General features: G+C 40.7%; 1 protein-coding gene and 1 long non-coding RNA gene across 3 annotated transcripts in view; one reads left to right on the top strand and one right to left on the bottom strand.

The window, feature by feature from the left end:
- The window catches only part of LOC130296322 (uncharacterized), a 60568-nt gene that overhangs the window by 18560 nt on the left and 15374 nt on the right, over window positions 1-26634 (bottom strand). Inside the window, exon 2 of the long non-coding RNA XR_008849172.1 lies at window positions 2633-2749. This is a non-coding gene — a long non-coding RNA (uncharacterized LOC130296322). The remainder of the gene's footprint in view (window positions 1-2632; window positions 2750-26634) is intronic.
- Window positions 2035-12480, top strand: TFAP2C (transcription factor AP-2 gamma). 2 transcript variants are annotated; one of them, XM_056547724.1, is made up of 7 exons: window positions 2035-2189; window positions 3631-4101; window positions 4699-4750; window positions 6398-6602; window positions 8801-8919; window positions 10042-10183; window positions 11510-12480. In XM_056547724.1, the coding sequence occupies exons 1-7, from the start codon at window positions 2142-2144 to the stop codon at window positions 11793-11795; spliced, it is 1323 nt and encodes a 440-aa protein (XP_056403699.1). In that variant the 5' UTR covers window positions 2035-2141; the 3' UTR covers window positions 11796-12480. The 2 variants fall into 2 exon arrangements, with proteins under 2 accessions (XP_056403699.1, XP_056403700.1); XM_056547725.1 differs by lacking the exon at window positions 2035-2189 and adding an exon at window positions 2927-3014.

Genomic DNA, 26634 nt, shown 5'->3' with positions numbered 1-26634 from the left:
AGTGGGAACTTGTCAAGTGTTTCTTCTAATGGACACTTAAGTGTTTTATTTCCCTCTCCTGCTTATTCTCTGTGCCAACCTCAACACCCAACACACGACGCCTGGGATCTCCTACCAATAACCTGCAGGAGAAGGCAGCCTCACCCAGATGCCAGCCACTGCCCATCCATAGCCACTGCCCATCCATAGCCACTGCCCATCCATAGCCACTGCCCATCCATAGCCACTGCCCATCCATAGCCACTGCCCATCCATAGCCACTGCCCATCCATAGCCACTGCCCATCCATAGCCTCTGCCCATCCATAGCCTCTGCCCATCCATAGCCTCTGCCCATCCATAGCCTCTGCCCATTCATAGCCTCTGCCCATCCATAGCCTCTGCCCATCCATCCACTCACTGATTCATTTTACATTTTTTAATCACGTGCACTTGGCTCTTATAAAATTATTACATTCTGTCATAATTAATATATTTTTTTTACATTTACAGGATGTAAAAAAATTCAGTATTTTCTCTTACATATTTTTTTGTATTTTTTATAAAGACCTGAACATATATAATGTATCGTGATGGGTTGTATATCGTGTGTGTGCCTTTTATCTCATAACCTATTTATCTGCTTATATATTTGTCATTGATCAGCTGTTATTCTGTCTCTGTATCTTCTAGTAATCGAATCTTTCAGCTATTAATATATCTATATATCTCAATTTATTAATAAATATCTGTATTTCATATTTACTATTAACAAATCTATGTATCTCATATGTATTAATATATCTCTATTTCATATCTACTATTAATCTATCTCATATTTATTAGTATGTCTGTATTTCATATTTACTATTAACAAATCTATGTATCTCATATTTATTAATATATCTCTATTTCATATTTACTATTTATCTATCTCATATATATTAATATATCTCTATTTCCTATCTACTATTAATCTATATCTCATATTTATTACTATATCTGTATTTCAGATTTACAATTTATCTATGTATCTCGTATATATTAATATATCTGTATTTCATATCTACTATTAATAAATCTATATATCCTATTGATTATTATAGTTGTTTCATATCTACCATTAATATATCTAGCTCATATTTATATTCATATCTACTATTAACAAATCTATGTATCTCATATTTATTATTATATCTCTATTTCATATCTACTATTGATTTATCTATCATATTTATTATTAATATATTTCTATTTCATATAAATCTACTATTAATATATCTATACGTATCTCTCGTAGTATTTATATATGTATCTTTAAAAAAATATATATATTTTTTTTCCCATATTTAAGTGTATTTAATATTTGTCAACGATCATAGCTATTCATATATCTATATCTCTTATCTATCTACTAGTAATATCTGTATATGACATCAATAGCTGTTAATATATCTATATCTTATCTATCTACTAATATCTGTATATGACATCAATAGCTATTACTATATCTATATCTCTTATCTTTCTACTATTATTATCTGTATATGACATCAATAGCTGATCGATTCTATGAATGTATCTCTGATATTTATTATTAATACAGCTGTAAAGATCAGTTTAATAACTCTATTGATCCAATCTCCCCCGATACATAGACGATAAGATCAATCTTTACTATTTCCTCTCTACCCCCCCAGTGACCCCCCCCCCCCCAGTGACCCCCCCAGTGCCCCCTCTATGGTTCCAAGGATTTCCCTTCTCACTCATCACCGCCTGGAAATGTTTAGATAAGAGAGTGTGAAGGAAAACACTGGGGCGGCCGCTGGTACACTGTAACAACCCCTCTGCTGAGACCAGGATCACTGACAGTATTGGGATTCTGCAGCACTGAGCGCAGCCCGGGCCCGGGGAGAGCGCTAATACCCCGAGAGGGGCGTGGCCTGAGCGGACGGGGGCCTGTGATTGGCCCAGCTTCCACCCCTCTCTCATGAAGGGCCGCCCCCTCCCTGGGGAGGAGTTCCCATAATAGGAGCATTAAGGGAGGGCTGGGAGATAGAGGGAAATAGTCCGGAGTGAAGGAGCGTCCATGCCTGAGCCCTGACTGCTGACACCTGGGAACCAGAGCGCTCAGCCCGGGACAGGATACTCCCTGACACCATCATGCTGTGGAAACTAGCAGACAATGTCAAGTATGAGGAGGAGTGTGAGGTGAGCACTCAGCTGTGCTGCATGTGTAGAGCGTGCATGTGTAGAGCGTGCATCTACTGCTGGAGTAGTCTTTATTCTGAGGGGTTTGTATCAGAAATGGTTATTTTGCTGGTTTGCAGCACTTCTGATTTTCTCTGAGCTCCATATTAGTTCATGTCCCTCACACTGTGTCCTGTGCATCTTATACTGTTTGACCCTGATTTTGCTTTGATTTCTTCCTGCCCCATTGGATGCTTTTTACTGTTTTTTAGTCTTGGTGTATAGCACAATATTGGTCACTAGTGGGCGCCAGAGACAAGGGCATCCTGTCTAAGTCCTGGGCAGAGTTTGGGTTAGAAGTTTCTATTTGCATTGCTTTTGTGGAGAGTCTGTTGTAATGTATGGTTTGTTACTTTTATATTTCATTTTTATTGCAATAATTCACATCCTGTCCATTTACGTACAGTTTGGTGATCGGTCTTCATGCCTTGACTCATTCGTCGGCCTTTCACCCCCTTTTGGTCACAGTCCTTCATTTTTCTCCATTGGTCACGGTCTGTAGGCTGCGGTTGTTTTGGCTCCTGTTGATTAGATTCAGACATTTGCAATCAATAGGGGGTATTTAGTTGGGCGGACGGGTCACAGCGGAGCTTGTCGGGGCTCTTTTCTCTACTGATTAGTTCGCCCTGTTACTCCAATAAGCGTGAAGTTGTAATCTGCTAAAACCAGGGATCAATGTATTTATCACCCTTGCAGCCTAGGAATGCCCCTTGTAGAATTGCTTTGGATGGCCGTCTCCTGCTACCAGACAATTTTTAAGGGATGTTTAAAACTGAAATCAATTATGTTAGTCTAATTTTATTTATATTTTCGCATGTCAGGAATAAAACAAAATACAAAAAAACAAAAAAAAAAAACTTGATAATGAATATTCAAATGCTAAAAAAAATACAAAAACTTGTATATAGCTAGATATTCCTATCTCATTTTATAACTTGTATATAGCTAGATATTCCTATCATTTTATAACTTGTATATAGCTAGATATTCCTATCTTTTTATAACTTGTATATAGCTAGATATTCCTATATCTTTTTATAACTTGTATATAGCTAGATATTCCTATATCTCTTTTTATAACTTGTATATAGCTAGATATTCCTATACCTTTTTATAACTTGTATATAGCTAGATATTCCTATATCTCATTTTATAACTTGTATATAGCTAGATATGCCTATATCTTTTTTATGACTTGTATATAGCTAGATATTCCTATATCTTATTTTATTTTTATTTTTTTTTAAAGATTAAGTGTTATACACTGACCATGATGCTGATGCAACTTAGATTTTCTACAGTTTGGTTACACCAAATGAACACTTAACCTTTTGCAGAGACTTACATGGTGATGGTGAGGTTGATGCAGATCTAATGTCTTCTGTATTTGTTTCCCTTGCAGGACAGACATGATGGAGGCAGCAATGGTAATCCACGGTTACCCCATCTGTCATCAGTCAGCCAGCATTTATACAGCCCAGCTCCCCAACTTTCTCACTCAGGGTCCTCTGACTTTCAGCCTCCGTATTTTCCACCTCCATACCAGCCTCTGCCGTACTCGCAGTCTGACCCTTACTCCCACCTTGGAGACCCCTTCTCCCTGAACTCCATCCACACTTCTCACCCTCCTCCCAGTCAACAGCAAGCATGGCCAAGCCGTCAAAGCCAAGAGCACAGCGGAATTTCCCACCACAACAGACCAGGGTTGGTTCATCACATCCCGTCTCTGGATCCCAGCTCAGGAAGGTTGGGAAGAGACTTCCAAAGAAGGCCAGATATTCTTCTCCAGCATGGACCTGGACACGGTCTGGACTCAAGTCTTGCTGATAACCTTGGTCTACCGGACATTGGCCAGCAGATGGAGGATGTTGCGGTATGTCCCCTATAAAATTTTAATTGTGGCAAGGATAGGGTTTCATCTGGAGATCCTTCCTGTCATAAGAATGCGGAAAACTTGACTTGTCTGAGCTGGATTGGCAATTTTTATTTTTTTTATTTTTAGTACATTTTTTTTCAAGCTTTGTTTGTAAAGAGCTGCTGGCAACAAACCTTCATTTTTGCGCCCATATTTACTGCTATGGTCAAAATGCCATACTCCATATGCTTGAAGGCGACTATAGAGTCAGAATTTCACTGCCCCCTTTTTAATTTGGAGATTTTTTGCTTTAGACAAACATAATTTTTTTAAAAAAACTATTCAGACATGAGATTGTTTTATAAAAATTGGTTTAAATTTATTGAAGCTAACCTATTCTACAGTGCTGTACAGAAATTGTCAATTTATTAGTCTGACATTGCAAGAAACTAGATTATTATAATTTTTTTTAAATCTTTGTGTAGCAAGTAATTTGACTTTTATTTTTTTTTATTTTTATTTTTTTGTAGGTTCATATTTTATGTGATATTGCAACTAAAAAATTGTACACCTAAATTCTCCTATTTTTTTTTTTTTTTTTTTTTCCCCATGCAGAGTTTAGAAGAGCAGGGTTTAATCATGCACGATCAGACTGTCATAAAAAAAGGTTTGTGAAACCAATTTATTATTTATTTATTATGTATTTATTTATTGTTTGTCTGTAAACAACATTTATTTAAAAAAAAAATAGTTAATTACAAGACTGGGTAAATAATACTTATATTTTCTTCTCTGAAGTGAAACTTTTCTTGTGCTTGTGTTCTTCTATCCCTCATCCGTAGTGCATCCAATATTCATTAACCCTTGCAAATTGAGTAAAAACAGAACGTCTTCTATAAACTATCCTGATTGCAAAGATTGTGTCATGTGAAAAATATTTAGTTGTTGAGTTTTTATGTGGTGTGATGAGGTTTTCCTATCACAAATCTCTCTTTGCATCTTTGCAACAGTGTCTGTCTGTGGTTTACTTTTCTCCTTTATTTTTCTTCCGATTTTTTATTTCTTATGGGATTTTTGTATCCATTCTAGTGGAACATTTCAGTATATGTATATATAATGTATAATCCCCCCCCCCTGGCACTTATTGATACAAAATATTTAACTCCATCTTGATGTACAGAAGCTGTCACTGGCTTTATAACTGAGTCTATTAGGAATGCTTGAGCTGATCTGCGGATTGATGTTTCATAGAGAACCTAAATATTATAGTAGACACTTAACAGCGTTGGCATTATAGCTTGCTTGCTCTCGGTTCACACTTGCTTTTGGATTTTTTTATTTGTTGCTGAGATTGTAAACAGAAACTTTTTTATTTTATTTTTTTAACAATGGGAGGATAAAGTTAGTTTAAATGGATAAAAAATTTAGAACAATATTTGGTCGGAAAATTAACTTAATTTTATTTTTGTATTTACTAAAGAGATTTATTTTCCCACCTATTTTAAGTGTGCAATTCCTCGCCCCACTTTTCTACAGTTAAATGGTCCCTATTTTGCGGTCTCCACTTTTCAGATTCATGTCATGTACAGTGCTTGCTATTGACTTAAGTCTTTTTTGTTTTGCTAATTCTCCTGTAAACCTCTCCCTGCTCTTCTGGAGTCGCCTTTTAAAACCTGAATTGCAAATGGTCTGAACATCTAAAACATGTGTGCTTGTGTTCGTCCACACCCTTGTATATATGTCAATACGCATTATAGGCTCCCATTAAGGGGGACTTGGTTCTGATCCTTTGTCATCTTGTCAGCAAATATCTTGTTGAAGGAGTGCTTGCTCTTAACAGAATATGCTGCCACTTCTTTCTAGAATAGGCAAGCAATCTAGATCCAGGTGGTGATGGTTTCTTTCAATTTCCAATAGGACTCTAGAGCTAACTTGCACCAATACTATGGGAAGCCAGGTGCTATAATTTTTATATATATATATTTTTTACAATGGGGGTAACTAGGAGCACCCAGATATGGGAATGCACATAAAATTCAGAACTGGTTCAAAGCCATGGACCAAAGGGTTGTACTCCAAAAGATCTCCATGAAAAACAGCTGATCTACCTTACGTCTGTTCCCCAACCTGTGGCTCTCCAGCTATTGCAGAACTACAACTTTGTGATAGAACGTAGATTCCCCACAAGTTGTGGAACATTGCCTTAGGTTATATTTTAGGGAGTGCTGATCAGAAACCTATTTGATGCACCATAAATCTTTGACCACAGAAGTAGAAAAATTCCCTGAATAATCATCAAATGTCTTCTCCACAGGCAAAAACACACTCAACATGCCCTACCAGAAAGACTCCTTGATGGGAATCGTCATAAATCCGAATGAGGTCTTCTGCTCTGTTCCAGGAAGACTTTCTCTCTTAAGTTCCACCTCAAAGTACAAAGTTACAGTAGCGGAAGTCCAACGGCGGCTGTCGCCCCCTGAATGCTTGAACGCTTCTTTGCTTGGAGGAGTGCTAAGAAGGTAAGTGTTTGATACTGTAGTAGCTGTACACTTATGGATGTTTCTAGCAGAAATTGGTTCTGAAAGTTGTTACAAATTTTGTAAAGCCTTGTTGCTTAAGTTCTGCAGCTCTTCAGCAACCTTAGGGCGGATTCACACCACGATTTCACTTTTCGACTGCTGTATCCGGTTGGGGGGAGCAAAAATCGAGCTCTCCTGTATCACAGCTGGACCTGGCGTGTATCTAATTCATGTCACTGAGTCGACTAGAGTCAAATGGTGACTCCGGTCATCTGATTGAAATGAAATAGATATGGGCCGGGTCCAGCTGGGATACGGGAGCACCCGGTTTTTTGCTCACCCCCCCCTCCCCAAACCGGATCTGTCAGCTGTACAGTGAAATCGTGGTGTGAACTCGCCCTTAGAAGGGGGCTTGGGTGCTGTATTCAACATGTTATTTAGGATTAGGAAAACAGCTGATTTGTTCCAAAAAAACTGTAAAACATCATTCCTCATGTTTTGTGTGGTATTTTGAGCAAAGTTGTCATACCACACGCAACCTGAGGATAGGTGTGGTGCTGTTTTTGAAAGAAATTGGCTGTTTTCTGATTTTGAGAACTCCCTTTTTAAACCTTTTTTTTTTTTTTAGGAATTTAGTGGTGGACATGATCATAACTATGAAATTTCTTATCAAGAGGGCTGACATTTTTAAACACACACAGTCTACATTATAAAAATATTTGTGAAGCTCTATACATTGCATTTGATGTTGCTCTTCTTCAAATCCAGACACAGAAGTATTATCTCCTGAGGGCCTGTTGGGATTTGTAGTTTTGTAGCAGATGGTTAGTGACTGGATTTCCGAAGTGGTTTCTAAATAGTTAATGTGTATAATCTCTCCCGGCCATTGAAACTCTCCCAACTGCTTTCTATTTAATGATAGGGGACATGGGGCGTTGGATCGACAACAGTTGTAGTGCAACAAAACTTTCCTTCCACAGTTTCCGGTGTGGCTCCTTGTAGAACAATGGTGAGCTTTGTTGTAATATTAAAGGGGACCATGTAGAATCCAACGTACTAGATGAAAAAGAAATCGTTAGACCACATTATCCACTCCCTACACCCCCCACCCCTTTTTTTTTTTTTCTCCTCTGGCTGGTTCTGCTCATTTGAATGTGAACGAATTGTATTCAAATGGGAGAACAAGAAACCTGTTTGGCTCCATGGAAAGACCCTACAACCCAGCCAGGGTCTCTTTAAAGAGCAATCTTGCACACACAAAAATGCATTGCATAATCAAATTTTTTATTTTTTATTTATTTTGTAGGAAAGCTGTAAAACAATAAAGCACTGATGCATAATATGACCACTATGGAGCTATTCTTTTTGAATGCTTGTTGTGGCCCCCCCCCCAAACACCAATTAGCTAATCTTTAGGTTCCCCACTCCTGGTAAGGCCCTGTTGAGCATGTACTCCCTCACTTGACCATTTGGAGCAGCATGACCAGGTTATGATAAAGTAGGAATCTCTAAGGAGAATAGAAGATATCTGAGCTCCTATGAACATATTTGCTGTGAAACAAGACTCTAGTGGATAGAAAGTGGTCACTCTTCTGAGTAAGAACTGACCTGATTTACGTTAGATCTTTTTTTTTTTTTTTATTTTTTTTAAAGAATTTTTCCTATGACCTTATTGGCCGCCTTCAACGCACATGATCTGGGTCCTGTTGGTGATGCCATGTTGCTCTAGAGATATATATACTTGATGTGGGAGCTAGGGTCAGGAATGTAACATTAACATATGGCTACTTTTGTGTCTAAGTAGCGTGCATGAATGAGAGCACTGGGTTAGTGACTAAAGTGCAAAAAACATCTGTTCCTGATGTTGCACAATTAAATGAATTTCCATGGTAGAAGGTGAAACTAGAAGAATCATTTTGCTATGAATTCCCAATGTATCTCTAGGGAAGGGAATTCCCATTCAAGTTCCCACAGATGTCTCCAGGGAGCCTTGTACTTCTGAAATTCGATCTGTAATCCATTGTGCGATACAGTTTAGATTCATTGTGAGGGAATCCTGCCCCGTGACATCAGCACTTTCTTGTGAAGTCTTGTCCTCTTTTTCTTTGGAGTGACTCCCTCATCTGAGCGGTTTTGTTGGTTAAACACCTTCATGGCTCCATTGAAATGTTAAATACCTGTCCTGTCTTTTTCATCAGAGCCAAATCCAAAAATGGAGGAAGGTCATTGAGAGAGAAACTTGAAAAAATCGGCCTGAATCTGCCAGCCGGGAGAAGGAAAGCAGCCAATGTGACCCTGCTGACGTCACTGGTGGAAGGTTGGTGTCATAGATTCATGGCGTGGGAAGCATGTTGGCTTCAGCCACAGTAGAGATGGCATTTTGACACCATGATACTGTTGACTGTTTTGCAATATTGGAGGTTGACTTTGGACGAGGGGTTCAATATGTGGTGATCAATAACTTTGTTTCATCCCTTTCATAGATCCATTCCCAGCTTTATCCAGTGTGGGGGGGGGGGGGGGGGTTGTTAATCTGATTTGCATGTCTCAGCAGTGAGTCACTTCTCTTGTCCTGGCATGAGACAACTCCTCTTTAAAGAGCTAACCATTTTGTGGGCTGCAATCTCTACATGACCCACACGTCTGACAAGCCGGTCCACATAGTGTCTTGGTCTTGTCCAGGTTACTTTGCTTTGCCCTGGCCTTCAGAACTCTAATGCTGGGTTCACATTTGTCTGGCTCGTGGATCCCAGCCAAAACTTGGTTTAACGGATGACAAAATGCAGCAGTTGGGATCAGTGGTTTAGGATCTGGCATTCATTATTGTGCATGTTGGACTGGGGAACGCAGCTAAATGCATTCCCCTGTCAGATGCCAATGTGGTGTCCCATTGTCTGGCCTCCAACTTGAGACACCAAATGAGAACCTCTCTCCCATGATTTAAGTCAGCGTGAGCTGACGAAACGTCGGGATGTGGAGGGCTATCGGTGACAGTTTTAACTAGCAGCCAGCAGTGGTCATTTCAGGATAAGATGCACCCACTGGAAAAACCATAGCGGACAAGGATTGTATACTTTATGGGTGCATCTTAAAACCAAATTCACACACTTGGCTGTGTTTTTAAACACACATTCACAAGGGATAATTTGTTTTAATTGACACTAATAAAGTATTACGTTTTTTAGGGGGGTTTCTAGTTTAGGGTTAACCCCTTGGGGGGCTACCCCTAAAGGTTGTTGGTACTGCCAAATGAGAACTGTCCGATTTAAAATGGATGGATCCGTTTTTATAATCGGTTTACCTCTGGTGCTTATTCTACAGCACCAGGGGTAACTCTGCTGGACGATGCATATGTGAAGGGGCCCTAAGCAACTTGAACAAAGAACCTATGTGGCCTGCGTCCTTGACCCTGACTATAACCCTTGTCTTCTCCCTGCAGGTGAAGCCGTACACCTTGCTCGTGACTTCGGTTATGTTTGTGAAACAGAATTCCCTTCCAAGGCAGTGGCTGAATACTTGAGCCGGCCACACATGGAACGCAACGAGATGGCAAATCGCAAAAACATGCTGCTTGCGGCAAAGTAAGTAACCAATTGGAGATCCATTAGACAAGTCTTTAATCTCTGATTTGATCAAACAGGGGAAATGTTCTGATAGACTGCTAAGTTGGGACTTTTCCAAGCTGTGAAATGCCTTTTATTGCCAAGTCTGATTTCCTAAGCTTTTTGACTCGTGATGACTACACCCCTTTCAGAAGTCCCTCAGATTTTTTTTCCCCATTATACCTGCCTTTTCCTCTTCACCCCAGCCTAGTTATTCTATTACTTAAAAAATATTTCGCAAGCAAAATTGCTTTTGATTTTGACTAACCTGTGCAAGAATGTCAAACTTCAGACAGACTGGGTGCAATAAGAGAATCCTTACTTTACATTTTATTACTTTACATTTTATATGGTCTACGTGAATTTCCAACAAACTGTACGACTGGATTGCTCAATATTTCATGTGAAAACAAATTATTGACCTTTTAGGCTAAGTTTCCACTTATTATTATTATTTTTTTTTTCTGGCAGTTTTTGGAATACTGCTACTGCAGATTTTGAGCCAAAGTCAAAATACACTTCTGGCTTTGGCTCAAACTGCAGTGGGAGTTTTCCAAAAACTGCCAGAAAAAAGTGGAAACTTAGCCTTGCTAAAAGAAAAAGCCAAAATGGTCATTAATTTGGTGGCCTCGACCAATTGATCATATGAAATTTGGCTTTGGTTCTTTGTCTCTATTCTGTGAAGATGCTTTGATTTGTTGAGACTTCAAGAGTTTCTTGAGGGCCATTAAATGGCACCGAAAAATTCCATGTAGCAAACAGTTTTTCAATGTTCTTGGACATTTTTTTTTTTTACTCTTGTGGTGGGGACACATTTTTTTAAATCTGAAGTTTATTTTTGAACCACATTCACTGGGGTTAGTTCACCTTTATTTTCCATTCCAGAAGTTATTTCTGTCCTCTTCCAGGACACTTGTATGTTGAGTTATAAATGTTCTCTTACTGAAGAATGTTGCGTCCGGTGTGTTACATGAGGCTTTATGATGTGTACAAATCTCAACAAGTACTCTAAGTGTTTTGCGGATCTCTCCTAATACTTTTCAGGTGTTTTTAAACAGTTGGTTGCTGACTAAGTGACTATTCATCTATAACAGGAAACTGTATAGACCTCTGATGAAAGGGATGCATCTGTAATCTATGTCCCATCTCGCTTCTAAATAAAACATTTGTGCTTTATTGGAAAAGTTTAAGATTACAACATTTAGGAGACCCCTGTAAAACTGAATAGATCCCAAGTTGTGTTTTTTACTTCAAATTCAAAGCCTTCTGTCAATCTCAAATTTTTACTTTTATTTTTGGTTCTAGGCAAATCTGCAAAGAATTCACAGACCTTCTCACACAAGACAGGACGCCACTGGGTAACGCAAGACCAAATCCCATCCTGGAACCTGGAATCCAAAGTTGTTTAGCTCACTTCAGCCTTATCACGCATGGTTTTGGGAGTGCCGCAATCTGTGCTGCTATGACCTCTGTACAAAACTACCTAAATGAGGCATTAAAAATTGCAGACAAAATGTATATGAACACAGGAGACCAGAGCCCTGGAGAAAGCAACAAAGGCCTAGAAAAGATGGACAAACACCGGAAATGATGAGGGTGTAGTGTGGACAACTTTCAGTGTTTGACTAGAGGAACCTATGAGGCTAGGACCTATCACTTTCCTCTTGGTCTCCATTCCATGAGGAACCACAATCTGGCTGGCGGCCCCGGAGACTCTATGGAATATTACGGGACGGTGCTGTTTTCTTATGTCCACTGCCCATTGGCTTGGCTAAGAGGCAACTTTCCAGAAACTTTTCTTCCAGAAAATGTTTGAACCTCCTTTTGCACTCAACTTCCAGCCTCTTCACCTCCCTCACACATTTCATTAGGATTACGAGGATTTTGCAGATTATTCCTTCCCCCTACACCTAAAAATATGAAAAACTGTTCACCAGAGGGTGTAGACATTCACAAAAATCTGGACTTGAGAGTTGGCCTGTGTGCATGTACTTTATGTGTAACTGCAGCCAATTGTAGCATATTTCATTTTAACTCCGCTCCAACTTGGTATTTTAAATGTGTCCATTTTTTACATTTTTATTTTGTAAATTTTTTTTTATTGTAACTTTTTATTTTTTTTTAAATATGCAATAATTTGCTTCAGCCAAGTTCAGAATTTTTTTTAATTATTTTGTTTTTGCGTTTTTATATAGGATTTTAAAGGATTGGGTGCAGATCCTCATAAGACTAGGTACAAACATTTAATGATCTTGTCATACATTAATGGATGAACCTCTTTGCCTGTCACTTTGGCACTTTTCTACCTATTGTAGTAAAGAGAAATAAAAAAAAAAAAGAAGAAAAATCGTCATTCTTTGCCCTGTTTTGATACAATTTTTCTTGTGTTAGGTCATTAGAAGTGAAAATTCCTTAATCATGTTGCTAAAAGTGGACCTCCACCTTCTCAGAATTACATTGACTTGTTATGAAAGATGTAGTGTTTTTTTTTTTTTTTTTTTTTTTTTTTTTTCTCTTGGGGATTAGAAGCCACCAATAAAACAAATCTGTCAGCAACTAAATTCTGTGAAGATTTAGCTGTCATAGTGGCAAAGCATTGACTTTTTTTTTTTCTTACTGTACATATTTATTTATATGTAATTTAAGGGGCTTTGTACATAATGGTGAAAATTTATACAACCGAGGTTATGGGAAGGTTCATTTTTATTTTTTTTATTTTTTTATTTTTTTTTTTTTTTTTTTTTTTTTTTTTTTTTTTGTAAACAGGTCGAATTAGGATATTTAACAAAAAACAATGTGGCACTAAAAGTGCTTCATAAAGCAATATGTGTGAAATTGTGTGGGAGGGGAAGCTTAAATTTATTTTTTATTTTTGGAGGTGTGAGTGACATGTTGCGTTTTGTGTTCAACCGCTTTTACAAATTTGTAAATCTTACAATATTAAACTGTTGTATATTATAAGCCTATAATAAAAATCCTGAACCTAGATTTTATTTGTATTTACCATTTACATAATGGATTTATATATATTTTTTTATTACCTTCCTCCCAATTTCCATTGCATAAAAAGAAAATAAACGTGTGTGGGGGTTAACTTTTATATTTTATTCTCATATAGGAGGAAATTTATCAAAACCCATCCAGAGGAAAAGTTGTCCAGTTGCCCGTAGCAACCAATCAGATCGCTGCTTTCATGTTTGAGAAGCCCTCTAAAAATTGAAGAAGTGATCTGATTGGTTGCTATGGGCAACTCAGTAACTTTTCCTCTGGACAGGTTTTGATAAATCTCCCCCATTGACTTTAACCTCACCATCAAAATTTAAAAAATGTCTTTTAAGCTTTTAGGTAGGTGTAAGTTTGAGTTCTATGGTTTTGGTTATCAAATCCTAAAAAGTGGGTGTGTATACACCCAGATTCCATAGGGATGCATGAAGGGGGTGTGTCGACCCACGCTCTCTGCAGCTGATTGTGGGGTGTCGCATAAGTTAGTCATCCACGTTCACTTATTCCCTATTTGGTGGATCGGGATTTTTTTGTTTAACACTAGTGTGTAAATTGTTTTTTTTATTTAACCCCATAAATTGGTAGCTTGTAGTACTGTAGTCTTTCACAATAATGCAAAGTGATGGGTTTTCTGTGTTTTTTCCCGTTTTAGAGGAATTGAAGCCTTTAGATTTGCTGGTGTGCTCTGCGTCATTGTTCTGTAGCATGACAAAGTTTTAGCTGTTGTATCGATTATCTCACATTGGGGGACATTTATCAAAGCATTTAGTAGAGATTATTTTTTTTTTTTGCTTAAAATTGTCGCAAAAAAAGTCGCACGTGCGACTACTCTTTTATTTATTTTTATTTTTTTTTCCTGCGACTTTTTGATTGTGCAGTGTCCTAAGCACAAAATAAAAATCTTGCTTACCAAAGCGCAAAATGATTTTTTTTTTTTTAATTTTTTTTTTTTTTTGACTTGCAGTGGTCAGAGATTTATCAAGTGCGAAAGTCGCATCACATGAAGAAACCTACTAAATTTACTCCTGCTCAGACATGGAGCAGAAAAAGCCACTACCAAAGCAAAAAAAAAAAAAAAAAAAACTTATGTGAAAGAAACTTATCAACAGTCTGAAAGCAGTTGATAAATAAGTCGCACATAAGCAAAAAAATTGTAAGAAAAATTTACTAAAAAAAGGAATTCATAAGCAAACATTAATAAATGTGCCCCATTATGACTAAAGAATAGTTTTAGTACAGAGGTTCATGGTCTAGTCAATGACTACAAGGTGCCCAGGTCTGGTGGCTATAAACAATCCCAAATTATCCCTCAACCACCAGCCCTGACAGCCGGTAAAAGGGGTTGGTGTTGACATGCTATTTGGTTTCCACCAAATCTGATTCTGTGCTTTATGGCCAAACCTCTCCACTTTTGTCCATCTTTTCAAAGGACTTGCCCCAGATTTAGCAATATTCTGGATGCTATACACAAAAATAGACTGTCTCTCCTCAATCACTTCTTGGCTTTCATATCTTTACGAGCTCTGGTAAAATAAAAGTGGAGCTGTGATTGGTAAATATGGAGGAAATGATATGTATTCAAACTCTTCCCGTCAAGCTGTACTTGTACTGTCACTAACTTATACATGTAACGTGTTAACTGAGGCCTATGGAGTCATAGATGTAGCTCTTGGGTTTTTCTGCAATTTCACTGAGCATTTTTACAATGGTGTCCTATAAATTCTATGTATGCCTCTGCTGAGTAGTCAACTTTACACAAGAATTGTACAGCCTTCTGATGTTGAGAAATCTAGTATTGCCCACTAGAGATTAGTGAAGTTAGTGATTCGGTTCGTCACAAACTACTTGGCTTGGCGGTTGATGACTTATCCTGCATAAATGAGTTCAGCTTTCAGGTGCTCCAGTGGCCTGGAAAAGATGGATACAGTCCTAGAAGAGTCTTCTAGGACTTTATCCACATTTTGCAGAGCACCTGAAAGCTGAAATAATTTATGCAGGATAAAGTCGGCAACTGCCAAGAAGTTCGTGACTTATCGAATCACTAACTTCGCTCATCTCTATTGCCCACATTACAGAACAGTAACAACACTGTAAAACAGGCTAGAACTCGGTCAGTACAGGAGAAGTAATGGAAGGAAAAAAATGTTTTATAGCTCACCACTCGTTGAAACTGGTTGTGGGAATGTCCGAGCCCAGGTGCACGGAACGTAGACTCACAGCCGTTCTGTGGCAAAGTATACAGGAAAAGCTTCCAATATTGGAAGAAAGGATTCAGCACTCCAGGATGTATTAAACTTCTTCCAACTTTATAAACGGACCATTAAAATGTCTGGTCGACTAAAAAAACAAACATATTAAAATAATTTTGGTTTCAAAATGTTTTGTAGTCCACCGGACATTTTAATGGACGGTTAGTAAAGTTGGAAGTTTTTTAATACACCCTGGAGAGCTGGACCCCTTCTATCAATATTGGAAGTTTCTCCTACAGGATAAGTAATGTTTGTACACATTGGGGGACATGTATCGTTGTTTGTGTATAGTAGAAGCAGTTTACCCCTTTTGCCGACTTCTACATTCTGCGCAGATGCGCAAAATTTATCAATCTTGCGCAAGGAGTTTTATAAATTAAGGGGAAATATAGTAATCTTCTCATGCCTCCATCGTACATAGTCGCTCTATTTTGTATATGCTTTGGCTGTAGCGTATCGGAACATATTTAAATTGTAACCGTGACCCTGCTTTTAAATTTTAAGGTCCAGTGTTTCCTTATTTTCAACATCCCTGTTTTTTTGTATTTTTTTTTTTTTTTTGTAGATGTCTAATAACCTCTTAATGGATCTGGCCCTGCAGAGGATGATGCCTTTTGTTTAAAATTGAAAAAGATGAACAGGCCTGCTGTGAGTTATAGTTTAGGAACCGCTGGAGGGTACCTGTTGTGGAATAACGTGCATAATGTACAGTGTTAGACATCTGCATAGCACAGATCATGGATATCATCGATCTTCTATTCAGGTCTGCTCAAAAACTGACCAGACAAGAACCCTTGAGGTGAAATGAGGCAGGTAATTTTACCTCCGTATGAAATTTTTTGACGTTTAATTATTTTTGCATCGCAGCGAATAATCAGAATAAAAAAAACATACCTGCTGTGATCCTGATAGATTATAGCATCTAAGACGGTTTAATGGTGACCAACTTTTAGAATGAGGTCTGCCCGTACCTGCCTCATGAAAGCTGGCCAAAATATGGGGGCATCATACTAACACAGGTCCACAGCATGCATGCATGATGGATGGAACAGAAGAGTGTAATATATATATATATATATATATATATATATATATATATATATATATATATATATATATATATATATATATATATATCTCCTTTATAAAGTAAAACCTGTTTCCTTAAACTACTAATTCAGTCATAACTTATAAAAGGGTATCTGACACTATACTACAATTGCCATTTAATGTCGATTGACTGTATAATTGTGAACGGGAGAGGAAACGAAAAGTAAGGTCTGATACGTTAACTAACCTGCCTTTTGTTATCTTTGCACTTTGAGAAGATCAAGATCAATATCCAATATATAGGAAACATTAGACAATCATAAAAGCATTTAAACTAATAAAGAATGTCAAGAAAATTGATTGTAGTAACACTTAAGAACATAATTATAATTTATCAATTTGAAGGGCATAAGAGAGAAAAAAGAAATGGAGGATTTAGAGCATCTTGCTACTGCACGTCCAAGATGGCTCATATTTGCGTTAAAAAATATGGTCATTGCGGAAGTTTTCTGCGGGTAAATGAAATGTACGCAGTTAATAAATTTGTGCGTACTGAATATATCACAAGGTACACCAAAACATACACATCTGGAGGGAATGGTCCACCAGAATGTATGCAAAAAAGATGCAAAAAAATAGCTTGCGCAAAAATATAAACACAAAAAAGGGGTAAAATCTTTGATACATATCCCCCAGTGACTCTACCAGCAGAATAGTGAGTGCAGCTCTGGAGTATAATACAGGATATACCGTAACTCAGGATGTGTATAGGATAAGCCATGTAGGTACAGTTACTCTACTGATTATCAAATCATAACACAGAGAAAGAATGGGTACCTGCACTTACCGCTAGGCTGCTATAACTCGACACTCCGGTATCAGACTTCCACTTTTCTGGTTCCCAGCACCCCCGTACTAGCAGGCAGAAGGACCCTGATCCCCCGCAGTGACGTACTGGATTGAGCAGTATCCCTGAGCCAGTCACTTGGCATAGTTACCTAGGTCGCCTACTACAATAGTGCCACTGCTCCCCAGCAGTGTTTTTACTCCACTGATTATGTATATTAATTATTTACATAAACTATAATACAATGATCATTGAGATAACATTTGACTGTAGCCAAGATGTCTTTTATGTTGTGAACCTAGCACAGATACTTGAAAATGTCTCCGTCTAGGTGACCCCTTTTCAGGTGTATTTAAATAATAGCACAGGGGAGGGACTATCCTATTAATTTATTGGTTAGCCTCCGTAATGGACACTGTACTGACAGGCTATTTTGAACTTCAGGACAGTAGCTTTCCCTGAAACACTTCGTTATAAGGGATTTATGGATAGTCTGGAGAGAAATGACCGTTATCCCCCTTTAATATCAAGTGTCTTAAGACTTGAGATGAGTGCTTAAGATCTCTTATTCCCTATCTGTGTACATCCCGATGCTCTTGTCTTGCTGAAGTCTGTTCCCGGGATGACAGGATACCATATGTTAATATTTTAGTCTGTGGATTTGCAGTTACACATGGCTGGGGATCTTGTATATTTTTATACCAAATCCTCCACGGCTCGGAGTGTTTGATCATCCGCCCATCAAGGCTCGATGATTGCCCCTCTAATTTGTACTGTGTCAGCTTTCAAACACACGGGCCAGATGAGGCTGATGGGTGGTAGGAAGCTGCACAACAATGCCACATCTTGAAGTAGTGTGTACAATAGAAAATGCAAATCTGTACCCAAGACTTCTAATTATAAAGGATGTGGTTACTGCTTCAGTGCCAAATGGGACACCAGTGCCCACTGTGCTCAAAGCAGCTATACATTGCCCTATTGTGGAGAATCTAAGGAGGAAGACTATGGAAAATACAAACGGCTTCTCAATAAATACAATATATCTTATAGATATCAGGTAAATAATGGGAAAAAGCGAGTATTATGGGAAAAACAACCCTTACACACTGACACTTGGGGTACAGGATAATGACACTGACACTTGGGGTACAGGATAATGACACTGATACTTGGGGTACAGGATAAGGACACTGACACTTGGGGTACAGGAAAATGACACTGACACTTGGAATACAGGATAATGACACTGACACTTGGGGTACAGGATAAAGACACTGACACTTGGGGTACAGGATAATTACACTGCCACTTGGAATACAGGATAATGACACTGCCACTTGGAATACAGGATAATGACACTGACACTTGGAATACAGGATAATGACACTGACACTTGGGGTACAGGATAATGACACTGACACTTGGGGTACAGGATAATTACACTGACACTTGAGGTACAGGAAAAGGACACTGACACTTGGTACAGGATAATGACACTGACACTTGGGGTACAGGATAATGACACTGACACTTGGGGGACAGGATAATGACACTGACACTTGGGGTACAGGATAATGACACTGACACTTGGGGTACAGGATAATGACACTGACACTTGGGGTGCAGGATAATGACACTGACACTTGCGGTACAGGATGATGACACTGACACTTGGGGTACAGGATAATAACACTGACACTTGCGGTACAGGATAATGACACTGACACTTGGGGTACAAGATAATGACACTGGCGCTTGGGGTACAGGATAATGACACTGACACTTGGGGTACAGGATAATGACACTGACACTTGGGGTACAGGATAATGACACTGACACTTGGGGTACAGGATAATGACACACTGATACTTGCGGTACAGGATGATGACACTGACACTTGGGGTACAGGATAATGACACGCTGACACTTGGGGTACAGGATAATGACACGCTGACACTTGGGGTACAGGATGATGACACTGACACTTGGGGTGCAGGATAATGACACTGACACTTGGGGTGCAGGATAATGACACTGACACTTGCGGTACAGGATAATGACACTGACACTTGCGGTACAGGATGATGACACTGACACTTGGGGTACAGGATAATGACACGCTGACACTTGGGGTACAGGATAATGACACTAACACTTGGGGTACAGGATAATTAAACTGACACTTGGGGTACAGGATAATGACACTGACACTTGGGGTACAGGATAATAACACAGACACTTGGGGTACAGGATAATGACACACTGACACTTGGGGTACAGGATAATGACACACTGACACTTGGGGTACAGGATAATGACACTGATACTTGGGGTACAGGATAATGACGCTGACACTTGGGGGACAGGATAATGACACTGACACTTGGGGGTATAGGATAATGACACTGACACTTGGGGTACAGGATAATGACACTGACACTTGGGGTACAGGATAATGACACTGACACTTGGGGTACAGGATAATGACACACTGACACTTGGGGTACAGGATAATGACACTGATACTTGGGGTACAGGATAATGACGCTGACACTTGGGGTACAGGATAATGACACTGACACTTGGGGGTACAGGATAATGACACTGACACTTGGGGTGCAGGATAATGACACTGACACTTGGGGTACAGGATAATGACACTGACACTTGGCGTACAGGGTAATTATACTGACACGGCGTACAGGATAATGACACTGACACTTGGGGAACAGGATAATGACACTGACACTTGGGGTACATAATAATGACACTGACACTTGGGGTACAGGATAATGACACTGACACTTGGGGTACAGGATGATGACACACTGACACTTGGGGTACAGGATAATGACACTGACACTTGGGGTACAGGATAATGACACTGACATTTGGCGTACAGGATAATGACACAAACTCTTTGGGTGAAATACTAACAAGAGATGAGCGAAATTACAGTAAATACGATTCGTCACGAACTTCTTGGCTCGGCAGTTGATCACTTATCCTGCGTAAATTAGTTCAGCTTTCAGGTGCTCCGGTGGGCTGGAAAAGGTGGATACAGTCCTAGGAAAGAGTCTCCTAGGACTGTATCCACCTTTTCCAGCCCATCGGAGCACCTGAAAGCTGAACTAATTTATGCAGGAAAAGTCATCAACTGCCGAGCCGAGAAGTTTGTGGCGAATTGAATTTACTGTAAGTTCGCTCATCTCTAATACTAACTGTTGGGGTGACAATGATATTTTGTAACTTCTCAATTTCTATTTAATTGAGATATATTAAAGGAGATCTGTAGTGCAATATAACTTATCCCCTCCAAAGGATAGGGAATAAGTTATAGATTGCGGGGGGGCCCCCCGGGATCTCCTGGATGGGGCCGTGGCAGTATGCTGGAAAGGGGGGCGTTCTGTCCCCGCATGACGCGGTGGTCGACACGCCCCCTCCATGTACCCCATAGACCCACCGCGATCTTTTTGCACTGAAGTACTCCTTTTAAAACCAGTGATAAAATATGAATTTCTCTAATACAATTTTTTTGTTCTGTTGGGGAGATGGTTGCAGACTGACAGAGCTAATTTACCTGTTGGAAACAGTCAGCAAGCTCATTATAAGACACTCCAAGAGCTGCCTAAAATGCAAGGGGGGGGGGGGGGGGGGGGGGGGTTCAGATCGTTTTTCAGGTGACTGTACAGTTTTTGTTATAAAGACAACACTTCCCAGAATACAACTCACCAGTGCAATCTCTGTGCAGACACTGAACAAGCAAGGCATTACGGCAGCTCTTATCCTGTATAACTGTGAGAACAGCTGGGAGTATAATATACATAAAGGAGTGGATAGTCACCGTAGGAGATGAACAGCTGCAGATTTTATGACTATTATGCTTTTTATAGTTTTTTTGTTTATGCATTTGGTTCCTGATCCGTCATCAAAAATTATTAATAAAAAATATCCACAAGTGGAAACCTGCAGAGAAATGTAAATTATAGGTGGAATGTGACACACAGTCTCCCCTGTGCAGAAGGACTGTGAGGATGAGCAGAACAGTCAGTGTTTATCCCCGTACATACAATCTATCCCAAATTCAGCTTTTTGTTTGATGGTGTAATCTGGTCGCCAGAAACCCTGATAGACTGTTTTACAGAAAAACCTACAGTGGTCCCTCAACATACGATGGTAATCCGTTCCAAACGGACCATCGTTTGTTGAAACCATCGCATGTTGAGGGATCCGTGCAATGTAAAGTATAGGACAGTGGTCTACAACCTGCGGACCTCCAGACCACTGTTAGAGGAAGTTGTACTCACGTGTCACTGCCGCTCCGGACCGTCACCGCTCGTCACCGCTCCCCGGGATGTCGCCGTCCATCGCTGTTGCCGCATGCCAGAGGTCTCCCCGACGCTCCGGCAAGGCCTCTGCTTCCCCGGCATCTGCGCTCTCCGTCGCCGCCATCACGTCGCTACGCACGATTGGAGCATAAGAAATGTGCATAAGCTTAAACAGGTTTTTATACTGCACCACCCTCAGGTAATAGGAAACAAGCAGAATTTGTAATGCAGCTCTGGAGGTGTCCTGATAAATGAAGAAATTTCTTAGCATTTCTGTTGGGCAGTGAAGGGGTTACTTTTCCTCATTTCAGGAACCATTTGTTGTGTCATATGTTTATCGTGGGGATGAACATATTTGTTTCTCGGAGATGACTGTGGAGGATGCAGAGGACATGGCACATTCGATCAATGTTCTGTTTTGTGTCTGCAGTAAAGTGCCATATGCAGAATCAGAAGATGAGAGACAGAGAAGCCGGGTAAACTGCCAACAGCTGATGGGAGTGTGATGTCCCAGTACGGGATATAGTCCCGTACAGTACTTAGGCCCTGTCAGGTTGAGTCCCTCTGTGTCCTAGGGGCTCTCCTGCAGCATCTCCCCCATAGTGTTATGTGTATTATGTATAAAGGACCTTTGAGGACCTTTACATTAGTCACATGATAATGTGGTCACATGTTCACTTCACATGTTTGTTACCCAGAGAGCACCAACTAACCAGGTGACCTGCAGCTTGACCTATTGGCTCTTTGCTCAGCCCCCCTTTATAAGAGGGGGAGGTACTCTGGAGTACAGCACATCTGGAGGCCTCAAGCCTAAATTAAGTTAAGTCATCTCTGTCTGCTGTCATTATCCTCAGTCAAGTCAAGTCTATTATAGTCAGCGTGGCTGTCCTAAAGTCTGTCAAGTCACTGCAAGTCCCAGCAAGCTGAGAGGTCCCCTGTGTTACTGGTCACCTCTCTGGGATCCTGGCCTAGCTGTAAAGACTATACCATCTGTCTACCTCAGTAAAGCTACCGTTAACCCTAACCTGGCCTTGGACTCTTATTTTTCCTGCCTGAATAGGACTGGCAGAGCTACCTTGCATAGGCCTTGCATCACGAACATTTAGGGGTTAATACCATCTGCCCCTGGGCTACAACATTTTCTCCATCCACCTCACCTTCACACCCCGAGGCGCACCACAGGAGGTGCACCCTGAAACACGTAGACACCTAGGGTCGCCACCTGGTATTTTAGCCGCCCTGCGAGTATTTTTACATAAAAAAATACCGGCGATGCAATCCAACCAATCCTCCAACTCCGGAATGTTCCATCATATACTATACCAGTGTTTCCCAACCAGAGCGCCTCCTGCTGTTGCAAAACTATAACTCCCAGCATGCCCGGACAGCCAACGGCTGTCCGGGCATGCTGGGAGTTGTAGTTTTGCAACAGCTGGAGCCAACCCTGGTTGGGAAACCCTGACCTATACTATATACTACTATATAGTCCAACATGCTGGGAGTTGCAGTTTACGTTTGGGGCAGCTGCTGAGCCACAGGCTGTATCAGGGCATGCTGAGAGTTGTAGTTAGTAACTAACTGCAACACACAAATTTTATTAAAAAAGTGATCAAAAAGTCACATCAAAAAATGGTACTGTTAAAAACTGCAGATCGGGGTGAAAATATGAGCCCTCATACAGGCCCGTATAAGGAGAAATAAAAAAAAGTTATAGGGGTCAGAATAGGACAAAATTTCCCCCCCACATATGTGTATCCTGTGATGTGACGCATATATAATTATGCAAATTACAGTGACAGCCACAGTGCCCCCATAAGAGTGACTTACACAATACTCTCATAACAGTGACAGAACCTGAGTCCCCATAACAATCATATGCCCAGTGCCTCATAACAATGACAGTTACAGGACCCCATAACAGTGATATGCCCAATGCCTCATAACAATGACAGCTACAGGACCCCCATAACAGTGATATGCCCAATGCCTCATAACAATGACAGTAACAGGACCCCCATAACAGTGATATGCCCAATGCCTCATAACAATGACAGCTACAGGACCCCCATAACAGTGATATGCCCAATGCCTCATAACAATGACAGCTACAGGACCCCCATAACAGTGATATGCCCAATGCCTCATAACAATGACAGCTACAGGACCCCCATAACAGTGATATGCCCAGTGCCTCATAACAATGACAGCTACAGGTCCCCCATAACAGTGATATGCCCAGTGTTCTATAACAATGACAGTTACAGGACCTCATAACAGTGATATGCCCAGTGCTCTATAACAATGACAGTTACAGGACCCCATAACAGTGATATGCCCAATGCCTCATAACAATGACAGTTACAGGACCCCATAACAATGATATGCCCAGTGCCTCATAACAATGACAGCTACAGGACCCCATAACAGTGATATGCCCAGTGCTCTATAACAATGACAGATACAGGACCCCCATAACAATGATATGCCCAGTGCTCTATAACAATGACAGATACAGGACCCCATAACAGTGATATGCCCAGTGCTCTATAACAATGACAGATACAGGACCCCATAACAGTGATATGCCCAGTGTTCTCTTACAATGACAGCTACAGGACCCCCATAACAGTGAAATTCCCAGTGCTCTATAACAAAGACAGTTACAGGACCCCATAACAGTGATATGCCCAGTGCCTCATAACAATGACAGTTACAGGACCCCCATAACAGTGATATGCCCAATGCTCTATAACAATGACAGCTACAGGGCCCCATAACAGTGATATGCCCAGTGTTCTCTTACAATGACAGCTACAGGACCCCCATAACAGTGATATGCCCAGTGCCTCATAACAATGACAGTTACAGGACCCCATAACAGTGATATGCCCAGTGCTCTATAACAATGACAGCTACAGGACCCCCATAACAGTGATATGTCCAGTGCCAATGATACCTACAGGACCCCCATAACAGTGACATCTACAGAGTCCCTAAAAGCCGTGATTGCCTTAGTGCCCCCATAATAACAGTGACAGCCATAGTGTCCGATCAGATTTCCCTATATAATGAATAATTTTTGCTATTCAGAACTTGCCTGGGTGACAATCCTTGTACAGACCCTACTGTTGTCATCCACCGTTTCCAGAATTGGGTGAAACTAGTACATGGCTGAATGGAATATGTATTTTAAAAAAATATTTTAACTTTTCCAATTCTGGCTGGAGTAATACAGTAAGAATAAATAGCACGGAGGATACATGTGTGTGTGCAGGACCGCAGAGCCAATATTTGGACATCACACCAATGAACAGATGGGGGAAAGACTGTTCTTTATTTCGAAATAGACAACACGGGCCAAGTTGGTTCCTCTTGGACCAGGACTGAATTGGCAGATGCCATGCAATGTAACTTCTGTACGTGTATTGGAAGAAATGACATACAGATGACAACTGGCATACACACTGCCCGCCAGTGACATTCATGGCTCCTGACTGATTTAAGGAGCACATGTAGCAGCAGAGCGGGGATCAAGCTGCTTCATCCAGATCTCCATCATCTCTTGTGGGAGCCATAAGAGCGGCCAAATTGGGTGTCAGGTTGTCACAGGGGAGCCTATACATCAGTGATGCCAGTGAGGGGAGATCAGAATTCCAAAAACAGCGCCACTTTTGTCTTCTGGAAATGTGTGGTATTTCAGTTCAGCTCTATTCAGGTAAATGCAGCTGAGCTGTCATACTGAAGACAACCTGAAGTCCTAGATAGATGGGTCTTTTATTCAACCATACTAACTATGAATAGAAAAAGGTGGCACTGTTTCCATCTATAGATATGTACTGTATTTATCGGCGTATTTTTTAGGCTAAATTTTTTTGCCTAAAGTCTATCTGCGTGTTATACGCCGATAAGCGGCTGTAGTTCAATGATTTAAAGCGGGCGCTTTAAATCAATGAACTGCAGCGGCTTTTGCAGGTCCAGAGACCTGCCGTCACTGCCCGATTCTCTGCCCCTGCCTATACTGGGGTCCAGAGACTGAGGCGCCGCTGCCTCATTGCCTCCCCCATCCCTGGCTTTTCTGACCCCGCAGAAGCCCCCAGGAAAGGCAGGGGGAGAGAGGCCGTCGCTGCCCGCTTCTCTCCCCCTGCCTTTCCTGGGGTCTAGAGCCCTGCTGCCGCCACTTCTCTCCCCCTGACTATCGGCGCCGCTGCCCCATTGCCGGCGCCGCTGCCCCATTGCCTCCCCCATCCCCGGTTTTATAATTACCTGTTGCCGGGGTCGGGTCCCCGCTGCTTCTGGCTCTAGTGTGGCGTCTCCTGCGTTGTTGCTATGCGCTGCGCTACGCAATGATGAGTGACATCGCGTTGAAGACGTCACTGGTCATTGCGCCTCGCAGCGCATAGCAACAACGCAGGAGACGCCACACCAGAGCCAGAAGCAGCGGGGACCCGACCCCGGCAACAGGTAATTATAAAACCGGGGATGGGGGAGGCAATGGGGCAGCGGCGCCGATAGCCAGAGGGAGAGAAGCGGCGGCAGCAGGGCTCTACACCTCAGGAAAGGCAAGGGGAGAGAAGCGGGCAGCGAACGGCCTCTCTCCCCCTGCCTTTCCTGGGGGCTTCTGCGGGGTCAGAAACAGTGTATCGGGATATACACATGCACACACGCACCCTCATTTTACCAAGGATATTTGGGTAAAAAACTTTTTTTCCCCAAATATCCTTGGTAAAATGAGGGTGCGTGTTATAGGCCGGTGCGTGGTATACCCCGATAAATACGGTATATATGTGTGCATTGGTTTATGGTTTTTGAACTTCCAATAGTTTAAAAGTTGCTCCAAAGTGCATTGAGGACTAGAAGCAAAATAAAAAAAAATAAAAAAATTCAAAAGAAGTCAAAGTTAAAAAAGTATTATTAAAAAAGGTAAAAAACTAAAACAAAAGAGGATATAATGAT

This window comes from Hyla sarda, chromosome 12 (genome assembly GCF_029499605.1).
Source record: "Hyla sarda isolate aHylSar1 chromosome 12, aHylSar1.hap1, whole genome shotgun sequence".
In the NCBI taxonomy this organism is placed as follows: domain Eukaryota; kingdom Metazoa; phylum Chordata; class Amphibia; order Anura; family Hylidae; genus Hyla; species Hyla sarda.
The sequence above is the reverse complement of the archived record's forward strand: the minus strand, read 5'-3'. Positions and strand labels throughout refer to the sequence as shown.

Bases quoted from the DNA above. Each gene is read 5' to 3' on its own strand.
- TFAP2C (XM_056547724.1), top strand. From the start codon at position 2,142: ATGCTGTGGAAACTAGCAGACAATGTCAAGTATGAGGAGGAGTGTGAG. The intron at 4,102-4,698 runs GTATGTCCCCTA...TTCCCCATGCAG, and splicing joins AGCAGATGGAGGATGTTGCG to AGTTTAGAAGAGCAGGGTTT. The intron at 4,751-6,397 runs GTTTGTGAAACC...TCTTCTCCACAG, and splicing joins TCAGACTGTCATAAAAAAAG to GCAAAAACACACTCAACATG.